Raw genomic sequence first — 12,070 nt, forward strand, 5'->3', positions numbered from 1 at the left:
ACCAGCATTTTTTCCTTTCCTGCTGCAACCATGGAGGAGTCATTTTCACTGTCGGACGGATCAGGGAGCGTGGTATCAAGTCCCACTGGACGGGCCACATCCACTGCAGCATCAGACTCAGAGTCAGATGAGACTGACTGAGAAGGAGAAGGTGGAGGATGCTTCCTGCCAGGCCTTTGCCCGCACGCCACTTCCACCCGGGATACTAAGGATTCTAGGATCGCCGGCAGATCATTGATAGGGAACTGAGGCTCTGAGGGACCAGAGCACATGAGGGGGATCAGTGGGGGAGATGCAACCCTGAGGCTCCATGGATAAGGGAGCCCCTTCAGCACAAAAAGGAGTTTTTGGCACTGCTATAGACCTCTACTAAGGTGCTTGCTGGTAAACAGAAGGGACCCCAGGGACTCACCACACCAGACTGGAGAACACCGAATCGGAGCATTCAGCATGCCATGTGTCTTAATAAGTATTCAAAAAGGAAAAGGAGGGGCCTGGAAGCTCCTTAGATCACGTGACCCACTCAGACTGTCTCTGCACAGCTGTCTGTCTCCAGCATTGTGCCAGACTAAGGGCAAATGGCCGCCGTGACATCACGGACTACACCAATATGGTCGCCGGAAGAGGACCGAGCCAGACTAAGGGAAAATGGCCACCATGACATCACAGACTACACCAACATGGCCGCCGGCCAAAGATCAAGCCAGACTAACGGAAAATGGCCACCAAATGCTGGCACATGATTCCCAGAGTCCATAGAGGGGGGATAGAGGGGAGATGGTGGAAACCTCCACTGGGACCCCACCAGACACCAAGCACTGCAGCCTCACCTAGTAAGGCAGTAAACACAGCAGCACATGGGCCCCCACCCTCCCCCCACCTCATGGAACACTCACAAAAGGGGATGGAGGGGAGATAGGGGGAAACCCAGCCTAACTGAGGAATGGGTGGAGGGATCCTGCAGGCTGCTCTGATTATCCCTGGAGAGCACCAGCATCCACCCCACCCCAAGAACAGGATGAGAGGGGGAACTCTACTTACCCTTCCATGGTTTCGGGTATCGCTCCAGACAGGACCCTCCCCACCTGAAGTTGGGGGCCGTCAGCCAGGGGGAAGCTGTGACTCAGACCAAAGCTAGGTCATATGCGACCCTGGGAGATGTTACACTCGCGGGCCAGCCTCTGTCCGTTGAATATATATCGCAGCCAACCTAGCATGTAGATCTGCCAGGGGCAAAAAAAAAATATATTTTTTTTAGAAAAATTTAAGAGGTAGTGTGTCATATTAGAACTCAGCCGAGTTCTCGCTCTCCAAATATTGGAGAGTGATCTGTATGGTCCTCCAATTTTTGATAAATACGTTTTATGTATGTAGGTGGTGCGTTGTTCATGCTCATAGGCACATTTTGTGAATAATTGATGAAATTTTATGTAATTGTCCTGTTTCTGTTTTTGTAATAAATCTATTTTTAATATATACTTGTGTTATGCCTATAACGTCCATTATCCACAAATCTATTCTTTAAATATACTGACTAAGGACGCTCCATGGGGCATAGCCAAGTTTTATGTTCTGCCTAGTCCTACTCCTGCAGAGGTGATATAACCGAATAGTCAAGATTAAGGAGGCGATGTGTCCGTCGATGAACTAAGGAGAAAAAAAGAACTTGAATTGTATTTGTTTCGTTTAGTAGCTGCATTTATAATAAGGATGAAAACAGGTTATACAAAAAGTGGTTTTAATGCATGTTACAGATCATTACAACAGAAAACAGCATTTCTTTGAGATCTTAGCATCATGAAATGGACCTAGAATGTATTTCTGTTTGTATTATCAATCCAAACCAATCAGAATCAAAATGTTCAATCGCTCCACTGCAGTTTTCAACCTGGTTGTTTTTGGGAACAGCATAGGCAGTTCTTATTTCTGATACCTTACTAAATGAGGTCAACAGATTTTCATATATTTTAGAAAATATAACATGCAAATAAGCCTTAAAGTGGTTCTAAAGGCTCAAGGTTTTTTACTTTCATGCATTAAGGTAAAAAACCTCCTCTGTACAGCAGCCCCCCCCCCCCCCCAATACTTTCCTGAGCCCCATCTTGATCCAGCGATGTGTTTGAGAGCCTTGGCTCTCTGGGAATTCTCCCTCCTCACTGGCTGACACAGCAGCGGGAGCCACTGGTTCCCACTGCTGTTAATCACAGCGAGTAAGCCTATAAAAGGAGGGGAGGGGGGGGGCGAGCCACAGCTGTGTGTGTGAATGGACATAACACCCATAGCTTGCTGCTTGCTGTGGGGGCACTTGACAGGAGGGAGGGGGGCAGGGGCGCAAGCGGTGGACCTGCAAAGAGGAGGATTGGGTACTCTGTGCAAAACCAGGGAAATATAAAATGTTTGTTATTAAAAAAAGAAACAAAAAAAACCTCACAAGCCTTTAATACCACTTTAAGTAACAAAAATCTTTCTAATTATATACTCAGTAGGAAGAATATATAATCACAGTAGGCCATTACACCGCCTCATGGTATATTTGAGTAACTCTGTAATGCTGCTCACAATTTTACACACAGCAACTCTATGGTCAGTAGTATATGTGATCACTTCTTTAGTTTCTTTTGGGCGGCTTTCTTTTTCACCATCTGAAGCCGCTTCATGGCAGTTAACTCCTGGGAAGTAGGACCCTTGGCTGCAGACTGCTGTGTGCTGGGATCGACAGCTGCCTTGCTACTAGAGCTCCCACTGATTCCTGCAGAGCTTCCTCCTCCATTACTACTGCCCATCTGATTGCTCATATTGTTTCCAGATGAACTAATGCTTGGACTAGGCAGGCCTGTTTTGCTAACATTGTCGCTACTCATAGAACGGCTAAGGCTGGTCTTTCCCAGAACGAGTGGTGGTAGAGGCTTTAGTGGTAAAGAGCTTGTGTTGCTGCTGCCTGGTCCTGGTTTAGATGCAGAGCCTAACTTTATAGGTGCTGGGCCAGTTGAACCCAATGTTTTCTGACCTGCAGATAAAGTGGGAGGTTTACCACTGGTAGTCTGTGCTGAGCTTCCAAGCTTTGAGGTTACTGGCACTGCACTGGCAGTCTTGGCTCCAAATGCTGCCCAGCCAGTAAGACCACTTGCAGCAGAAGATGATGACCCAGAATTGGAGGAATTCCCAGAGGTTGCAGAGGAGACCTACATGAAGAGATGTGTTAGAGAAAATGACGAGAAATCATATGAGTCCTTATAAATTATTGCACTAAACAATTAAAATATATATACTGTATATCCCCAAGCTTGGGCTTGCCTGATATTCATTGGTCATTTGTGAATATCAAACCCATCTATTCTTTTTCATTTGGCAACACATATGCTCCTTGGTGCATATAAAAACGATGATTCCTGCTGTTAAGCAGAATGCGTGAAGATCTCTGCACTTAGTTAGAACTGGCTGAAATTTTTCAGCCTGACAGTTTAAAGCACATTTGACAAATGCAAGGCCTGCTGAGCGAGTCTGTTCACCGGGTCATTTAATGTGCCCCTTGCACCTCTCCTGCAGCTGCGCCACCCCCCTCATCTCCGCCACCACCTTGTCTCAGCATTTGGCAGCAGAGATAATGCAAGAACTCATCTGCCAAATACTGCGCTTCTCTGTGCATCTGTGGAGAGGCTTGTCACTATTCGCCCCCCCCCCCCCCTCCCACCTCTCAACAGTCAGTAGCAGAGAGAAGGACAGAACTCCTCCAACAGATCCCATTCCTCTCTGTGCAGCCGCTGCACCCTCTTGCCTCCGCCCCTCCCCTGGTCTCTGCATTAGCAGACTCCAGCAGCTGACTTCAGCCCTCCTCTGGTCCCCCTCCAGACCCTGAAGGTTTTTCTTCCCATCTCTGCCCCAGCTTCTTCCCGGCACCAGCACATGGTAAAGGGGGGGGGGTGCATTGTGGTGTAAGGGAGGGCTCTTGACATCTGATGTAAAGGGGATTGGGGTGCTCTGGGCATCTAGCCCTTGGGCACCCACAATGCTGATGTGGCCCACAATGAAATTGAGTTTGACACCCCTGGTTTAAAGTGTATGTCTAGGCAAATTAATAAAAAAAAAAAAATTATATGCAGTAGATCTCTGCAATGCATGCATAGCTCCCCATGTGTTATCTCTTTAAAAGGATAAAGAAATGAAAGGAAAATACCTACTGAACTAGCAAAAAAAATCCAGTAAGCGCCTAACTTCCTGTAGTGTGCTGGCCACCTGCTACACTAAAAATGCAAGAAGCCCATCAGAGGGGAAATGGGCAAAGCTGCTTGAGATTTCAGTGCAGCAGAGGCAGCATCATCATCTTACTACAGAAAGTTAGGCACTCACTAGATTTTTGTCAGGACCAACAGGAATTTTCCATTACTTAATTTTTAAAGAAACAAAATAGAGAAATGTGCATGCATTGCCGAGATTTTCAGAATATGATTTTATTTTATTTTTAACACTGGCACCCGGGCTTCCCACTGTCCACCTCATTTTCACCACACAGATGTATCAATCATTTCCAACACAGGTATCCAAAAATAATTTAGATAAAAGAAGGGAAACGCTCTCTCTGGGAAGAAAATAATATTGACAATGAAAATACAAAAATGTTTACTCAGCGCACATAATCTAGCTTTGTCTGCTGTTATCTCTTTCTAAACAAAACAGTGCTTGCCAGATGGTTCATTGATCCTTTGACAAATTGTGTCTGGTTGAAACAGCATTAATAACGAACGAAAAATATGAAATTGAGGGACCACAGTGACCGTGCGCACTTCACACTTCTGGGACACTATGGAAAACTATGTATATACAGCTTGGCTACTTACTGATATGACATTTCCTTCATTATTTAAATAAGCATGCACGTTTATATCACTGAAGCGTGTGTATATATATTTATTTTTTTTAACGAAAATTATATTGAAGTTTTTAAAGAAGAGACAGGATACCACACACTCAAAGCTTTGTACCTGTAAACTACCCCCTTACCAATGGAGTTTACGAAGAGGGTCTATGGGAGTTGTGTGGTATACTACATATACTCTCCACATTGTATGATGCCTCCAAAACTGCATGTATTGAAGACAATCCTCTAACCCGGGGCCTCCACATTTTTTCAGTATGAGGGCTACATTGGACATTTTACAAATATTCTTGGGTTGAAAAGAAATCAGTTTTATAAATGTTCCATATAATAACTTCCTATAAGAAGTCCACCCTTTCACATTAGAGCCCCCACTCACATCAGAAGCCCCTTCCTGACATCAGAGTCTCCCTTTACATTAGGGTCTTAATACGACTCCCCCATACCACTGTAATTAAAGTGGTTGTTAAGCCACTCTAACCTGTATACACCATCAGCACTACCTCCTATTGCATCCCCCTCTCTGTGTGATTTATAAAAATAAATGCTGCAAATATCTAATTTCACTGCCGAGATTGCGATCACATGACTGGCCAGCTTTCTCCTTTCCTGCTCTGAGAGATGCAGTGGGCAGGGGTGAGATTCCTCTGCTGATGTCAGTCTGGAGGGGACGAGGAGAGGAGGAGAGAGCTGGCTGGTCATGTGATTGCAATCTCGGCTTTTAAATGAGGTATTTACAGCATTTATATTTATAAATCATTCACAGAGGGGGACAGTGCAATAGGAGGCAGTGCTGATGGTGTATACAGGTTAGTGTTATGAGAGCAGCAGGAGGGGGGAGGAGCGGCTCACACACAGACAGAGAGGACACAGGAGCAAAGAGGAGAGCAGATAGCAGGCTGCTGATGACAGAGGCATGTAAACTGACCACGCCTGGTCTCAGCAGCCATGATACACCGTGGTCAGTTTACAGAGAGGTGGGGAGAAACTGTCAGGATCAGCCAGGTTTTTTAGGTGTTACAGGGGGCCAAATGACACAGGACAAGCACTGTGTCATATAACATGCTTTAAAGGAGCAGGATCCATTTTTTTTAGGGGTTAACAAACACTTTAAGTCCTTTAAGTCTACAGCGTAGCTGTAGCTGCATAGCAGCAGAGTGGTAACCAGAAGACGAAGCAGGTCTGAATGGAGGAAATTTCATCCTGTGAATGTGCAAGTACGTCACTGGGTACTAGGTCGGAGAAGCGGAGACCAACTATTCCGAATCCTTAGTCAGAGGATACGCCACTGACCCTAGCTGCAGGCTGGATAAAAATTACATAGCCAGCCCGATGTGGCCAGTGGGCCATAGTATGGAGATCTGTGAACTAAGCCCTGGGTGTCAAATTTAAAGTGAAATACAATTTTATTAAAGTCTCGATATCTTCAAACTATTTTCTAATGCAAATAAAGTCCTTGTGTACAAAATCAATTAGTAGAAGGGGCTCTCATGGAAGTAAAGAATGTGGAGGGTATAAAGGCAGGCAGTTTGTGCAGGAGCGGACTGGGGAGGGTATGATGGCTGCAAGTATGTGCAGGAAAAGAATAGAGAGTATGATGCTATAATTAGGAAAGGAGTGTGGTGGGTTTAAGTGTGGAATAGTATCTGTAGGAAAGCAATGAGGATGACAGTGGCCAGTATGTGAAGGAGAGGAGTGTGGAGGGCATGACAGTAGACAGTGTGTGCCTCAAAAGGGAAGAGGAAAATATGATGGCATAAGCAGGAGAGGAGTGTGAATGGGGAGACATTTGGTGGTATGGGCAGGAGAAGAGTGCAGAGGGTATGAGAGCAAGCAGTATATACAGGTGCACAGTATGCGTAGGAGAAGAAAGTAGAAAGTATGCACAGATTCTATTGTGTTACCACATGTAGGTGAGCTGGGGTGGGGGTGGATATCTGTCATCTGGTGGGAGAGGAGCACAGAATGTCAAGGGACTGTGTGGCAGTGACTTCATGGTTGCTACTGTGGGCCCTGAGGGGTGTTGAGTGGTGTTGGGCAGTTATGTGGAGATGTCTGGGTCTGTCAGCACATTACAGTTCATGAAGGATTGATTGAGCATCTTTGCAGTCTCCTGAATCACTTCTACAACAAAGACAATAGCTCACTGTAAGGCCCCTTTCACACGATCGGACCGTTCAGGTGCGCCTGTCAGTTTTGACGGCGGACCTGAACGGGCGATCCATGTTAGCCTATGGAGCGTCGGATGTCAGCGGGGACATGTCCGCTGACATCCGACCCCGTCCGATCCGCTAAAAGCAGACGTATGGCTCTACGTCCAGATCCGTCGCTGGCAGATCGGATCGGGTGAGATCTGACGAAAACGGACACGCTGTCCGTTTTCGTCCGATCCCTCCATAGGCGGCAGCGGCGCCTGACAAGCCCCTCCCCGCTCAGTGAGCAGAGAGGGACCTGTCATCCGCCGGCTCAGCGGAGATCAACGGACTGATCTCCCGCTGAGCCGGCGGACCGAGGCGGGCTCCGTAGAAACGGAGCCCGCCTCGTGTGAAAGGGGCCTTAATGGTAAACAAACACTCAGCTGTCTGTAAGGCCCCTTTCACACGGACGGACCGTCTATCCGTTTTTCTTTCATCCGTCGACAGACGACAATGCATTCCTATGGGCAAACGGATGACCATCCGTTACCATCAGTTAACCTCCGCTTCCGTTTTTATCCGTTTTTTTTAACGTACAAAGCTACGTCCAGATCCGTCAAAACGGATATTAACTGACGTTAACTGACAATGTCCGTCAACGTCCGATCAGTTAAGATCCGTTTTGAAGAAATAATTCAAAGTTCATACTTTGACAAATAAAAAAACAAAGTGAAAAAACCTTTATTTTTAAAGGGTTATGCAGAATAATAAAACTAAAACTGTCTTTTTATGCTATCAAAACACAATGAAATACCCAAATTAATGAATTAATAAATTTAAATTTGCACTGCAATATATATATATATATATATATATATATATATATATATATATATATATATATATATATATATATATATATATATATATATATATATATATATGTACTGCCATGAAACTTCTCCTGATGGAGATAGAAAGTAGTCGGCAAATTGTTCACGCATGGCAATGTAGGATGGGTGGAGCAAGGCTTTCTGGGTAATTTCCTTGAATGCAAAGAAACTGCTGTAAACGGATGAAAACGGATACAAAAACGGATGTAAACGTGTACATTAATGGATGAAAACGGATATTAACGGAATGGAAGACGGATGAAAACGGATGAAGCAACGGATAAGAACTGATACGTTTTTAACGTGGCTAAACTGACGGTGCCCGTGTGAAAGGGGCCTAATCCTTAGGTCAGCAGGCAGCAAATGAGTTAAAGAAATTTTACAGCTCCGCTCCTACTTGCTACATGGGTTGGTTGATCTGATAAACCGAAACTAGTCTCCCATAGTCCCTCTAAAAAATGACAGCCACTCATATCAGTACTGCTCAATGTTCTAAATCAAGGAGGGGCAGAGCTACATTTCTCCCATAAAACTGCCATAAATGTATCTTTACATGCTAGCACTAACACATTAGTCAAGCTTTACTCCAAACTGATATACATTATTTGATGTAAATAAAATAACTTCTTCAAATGTCTTTATTGTGCCTCGTGTAATTTACATCTGTTAAGAACACATGCAGGAAATTAGTGTAGCTGTCCAGTAATGCAATACCTTAACTTCAGATCTCTTAAAAGCTAGGAAGGAGGTTGAAGAATCCGTCTTGGGCTTCAGTTCAGGCTTGATGGTGGATGTGTCCTTTACAACTGGCATTACTGCTGATGCTATAGAAGAGGCAGGCTTCTGGGTCGGCTTCTGATTTTTAAGTGCCTGTAGGTGGAAAAAGAAGGAATTAGTATATAAAGGAATTTACCCAAAGATCTCTAAACTATGTGTGTGTGTTTAAGCATCCACTAACCTAATTTTCTTAGATGCAAAAATAAAATATTAGTAAGCAAATGTTTATGCAGCTAGGGCTAGGCAATTAGGCTAAAAAAATTATGTTACATTTTCTTATCTAGAAAGTCTTTAAAGTCGTTGTTCACCCACTCATATAAATTTACATAATCCTGCTGGTTTCTTAATAACAAGTGCTCCTGTCTCTATGTTTTATAAAAAAAAATGCCTTCTTTACCATATTTCAGAGCGGCTCCCCACAATCACGTCACCAGCCGGCTCTCCCCTCTGCCCAGCTGACAGATACAGTGGGCAGGGCCGAAATTCCCCCGCTGACATCAGCCGGGACGCGAGGAGGAGAGGAGAGAGAGAGAGCCGGCTGGTCATGTGATCGTGGGGAGCTGCTATGAAATACGGTAAAGGAGGCATTTTCTTAATAAAACACAGAGACAGGAGCTCCTGCTATTAAGAAACCAGCAGGATTATGTAAATTTTCAACAGTTATGAGAGCAGCAGGAGCAGAGGGGGCGGGCACTGACACAGAGGCAGGCAGACAGGCAGGGAGGGGGGGGGGGGGTTGAGGGCACAGGAGCATAGAGAAGGATAGAGGAGAGAGCAGATGAGAGAGGCACGTAAACTGACCATGGTGTCAGGGCTCAGCAGCCATGATACACCATAGTCAGTTTACAAAAGGGGAGGGTAGAAACTGGCAGGATCAGCCAGGTTTTTTAGATGATAGAGGGGGCCAGATTACACAGCACAAGCACTGTGTGTCTGTGCTGTTTTACATGCTTTAAAGGAGCAGGATCCATTTTTTTGACAATTAATCCATTTATATAAACTGTAAAAATATTAAAGCTGAAAAATGATAAGTAGGACAAATGATAAATAATGCATTTGTCCACAGAAAACCACTCAGTGATTTCATAAAAACAGCACCTGAGTTTCTTCAAGGAGAAGTGCACCTTAAAGTGTTACTAAACCGACAACAGTAAAATCAGTCTGTATATGCAGCAAAGCATGCTGGCTATACTCACTATAGAACCTAAGTGGTTAATCCTCTGCATTGTGTAAAAAGGCTGTTTGATGCTGTCTCACTCTGATCCTCCCCTTTTTTTACTGTCCCCAATCTATCTGCTGATAGAACAGAGCCCTCAAAGGCACTCTGCACATTCTCAGTTTGGTGTGCATTGCTGTTGATTTTTTTTTTTTGGGGGGGGGGGGGGGGTTGCATGTGATCAGCACAGGGCCATTCAACACTGTCCAGACAGAGGGTCAGGGGTAATGCAGCCAAGTCAGAAGAGAATGAAAAACTCCTCCTACAAGCTTTAACCAGTGCTCAGCTGAACACTGATATCAGTCACAAGACTGCTATACACTGCTAATGAGAAAGGGTATTTAGCAGTTTATATTTAATAAAATAATTGCATTTCCATGTTCTGTGTACTGTGGGAGACCAGATATAGTGAATGCAGGGTCCTGGGTTTAGTAACATTTTAAAGAGATATTAATCCCTTGTCTTTTTATTATTTCAAATGAGGAGGTCCACACTTATTCAATAGGAATGGTCCCAGTACTTAAAAATGTTCCTTTCCTTATCTTCCATCCAGTCTCCAGGTCACTGCACATACCTCCTCGTTTCAGGGTGTGTCCTTTAGCTAGTTAGACTTGTATGTCCCATTCAGGACCTTAGCCAAGCTGTGTGCATCCTTAGACATACACAGCGCCCAGAAAGCCAAGCCCCTGCTCCCTCCTTCTTAAAGGAGACTGAATGGCAGCTGCCTGTCACAAGCCTACCCACAGGGAGACTCTGCAACCCTGAAGATTTAGGGAAGTAGCTCAGTGGGGCCTGGGGTTAGTGGTGAAGAGAAAAAAAGCAAAGCCTAGTATTAAGTACAATTTTAAAACAAAGTTTACCTTTCTTTTGCTTCCCTTGGCTGGCCTAAATCTACATCATCCTTTCCCTCCTTAAATGCATACTTACCTTGATCCTGCAGCGTTTGTTTACATCCTGATGTGAACATCTTTACTATACTAGCTGTGCCTGCACAAGAGGTTCCCATAGAATTCTTTGGCGTCATCTTCCCAAGCTGGAGGTGCTAGGGAAGCATTCCTACAAAAGTCTGTGGGAAGCTACTGTAGGGCAAAGCGTACAGAAGATATTCAGGTAGGGCTGTAAACAAAAACAGCAGGTACCCTAGCTACTAGGTCAAGGTAAGTATGTGTCTAGGAAGACTGGGTTTAGGTCAGGAAATACAGCAGAAAGGCTAGGTACACATTGCTTTAAAGTGTCTTTCAGGTCCATGATTCTTAGAACTTGACTCAGTGTAAAACACTAACTGCTAGCATGATTTCTTAGTATTAACTATTAGCCATAGTGGTCCATTAACCAATCCATAAGCCCATAAAATTTTCCGCATATATAAAACTCAGTTACTAGTATAGCAGAAATTGTGATCTTTATAAAAGGAAGACACCTGAAGAGCAGGGATCCTCACCATTCTTTTCATCTGCCGAGTACAGCGGGCACAGTACCATACCAGACGGGGGTCATTCACATCCTTATCTGTAACTTGAGGTTTGTGGCAATCCTGATGATAGAGGTTATGGCACTCCTGGCATTCCACCAGTTGGTTACCAGAAAACACTGTCATTTGTCTGGAATTAAAAAATAAACATCTGAAGTTTCAAAAACCTTTGGTCAAGATATCAGAATATAATTTAATTAAATCCAAAACAAAAAACAGAACTGAACCCATCGATTTAACAGTTTGAAAAAACAGTTACATTCCAGGCACTATATTTGTAACAGAATATAATGCAATGCAGTTTTAGCACAACATTGTACAAAATCAAGTATTCTTTTGTAAAAGTTTAGTTTTACCTAAAAATGGGTAGAATCTAAGAATTAACCTTGTAAGTAAAACATTAAATAATGAAGTATGCAACACAGCAATAAATAATGAAAATAGGATTGAAAAAACACAGTTAACAGGTGAGCCTTCTGTTCTTAACATACTAGACTAATAGATGTTTTAAGCAGATTGCTTGTTTTGGGATACATTATTGCAGTGCTGTTTGCAATTTGATGTTAAACAAGATTAACAGTGCTAAGCTATGTTCATAAAAACTTAAAGTGATATTAAAAAAGTATACATATTTTTTTTAATAACAAACATTTTATACTTACCTGCCCTGTGCAGGGGTTTTGCACAGAGCAGCCCCAATCCTTC

The 12,070-nt window shown here is 43.8% G+C and overlaps 1 protein-coding gene across 1 annotated transcript in view; it reads right to left on the reverse strand.

The window, feature by feature from the left end:
- Window positions 1-1,721: 1,721 nt before the first annotated feature.
- Window positions 1,722-12,070, reverse strand: part of INTS12 (integrator complex subunit 12) — a 48,528-nt gene continuing 38,179 nt past the window's right edge. The window contains exons 5-7 of the mRNA XM_073601898.1: window positions 11,336-11,495; window positions 8,616-8,771; window positions 1,722-3,182 (exon numbers count right to left, since the gene is read on the reverse strand). Coding sequence (XP_073457999.1) covers window positions 2,601-3,182; window positions 8,616-8,771; window positions 11,336-11,495 — 898 coding nt within the window. The 3' untranslated portion in view covers window positions 1,722-2,600. The remainder of the gene's footprint in view (window positions 3,183-8,615; window positions 8,772-11,335; window positions 11,496-12,070) is intronic.

This window comes from Aquarana catesbeiana, linkage group LG01 (genome assembly GCF_042186555.1).
Source record: "Aquarana catesbeiana isolate 2022-GZ linkage group LG01, ASM4218655v1, whole genome shotgun sequence".
Taxonomy (NCBI): Eukaryota; Metazoa; Chordata; class Amphibia; order Anura; family Ranidae; genus Aquarana; species Aquarana catesbeiana.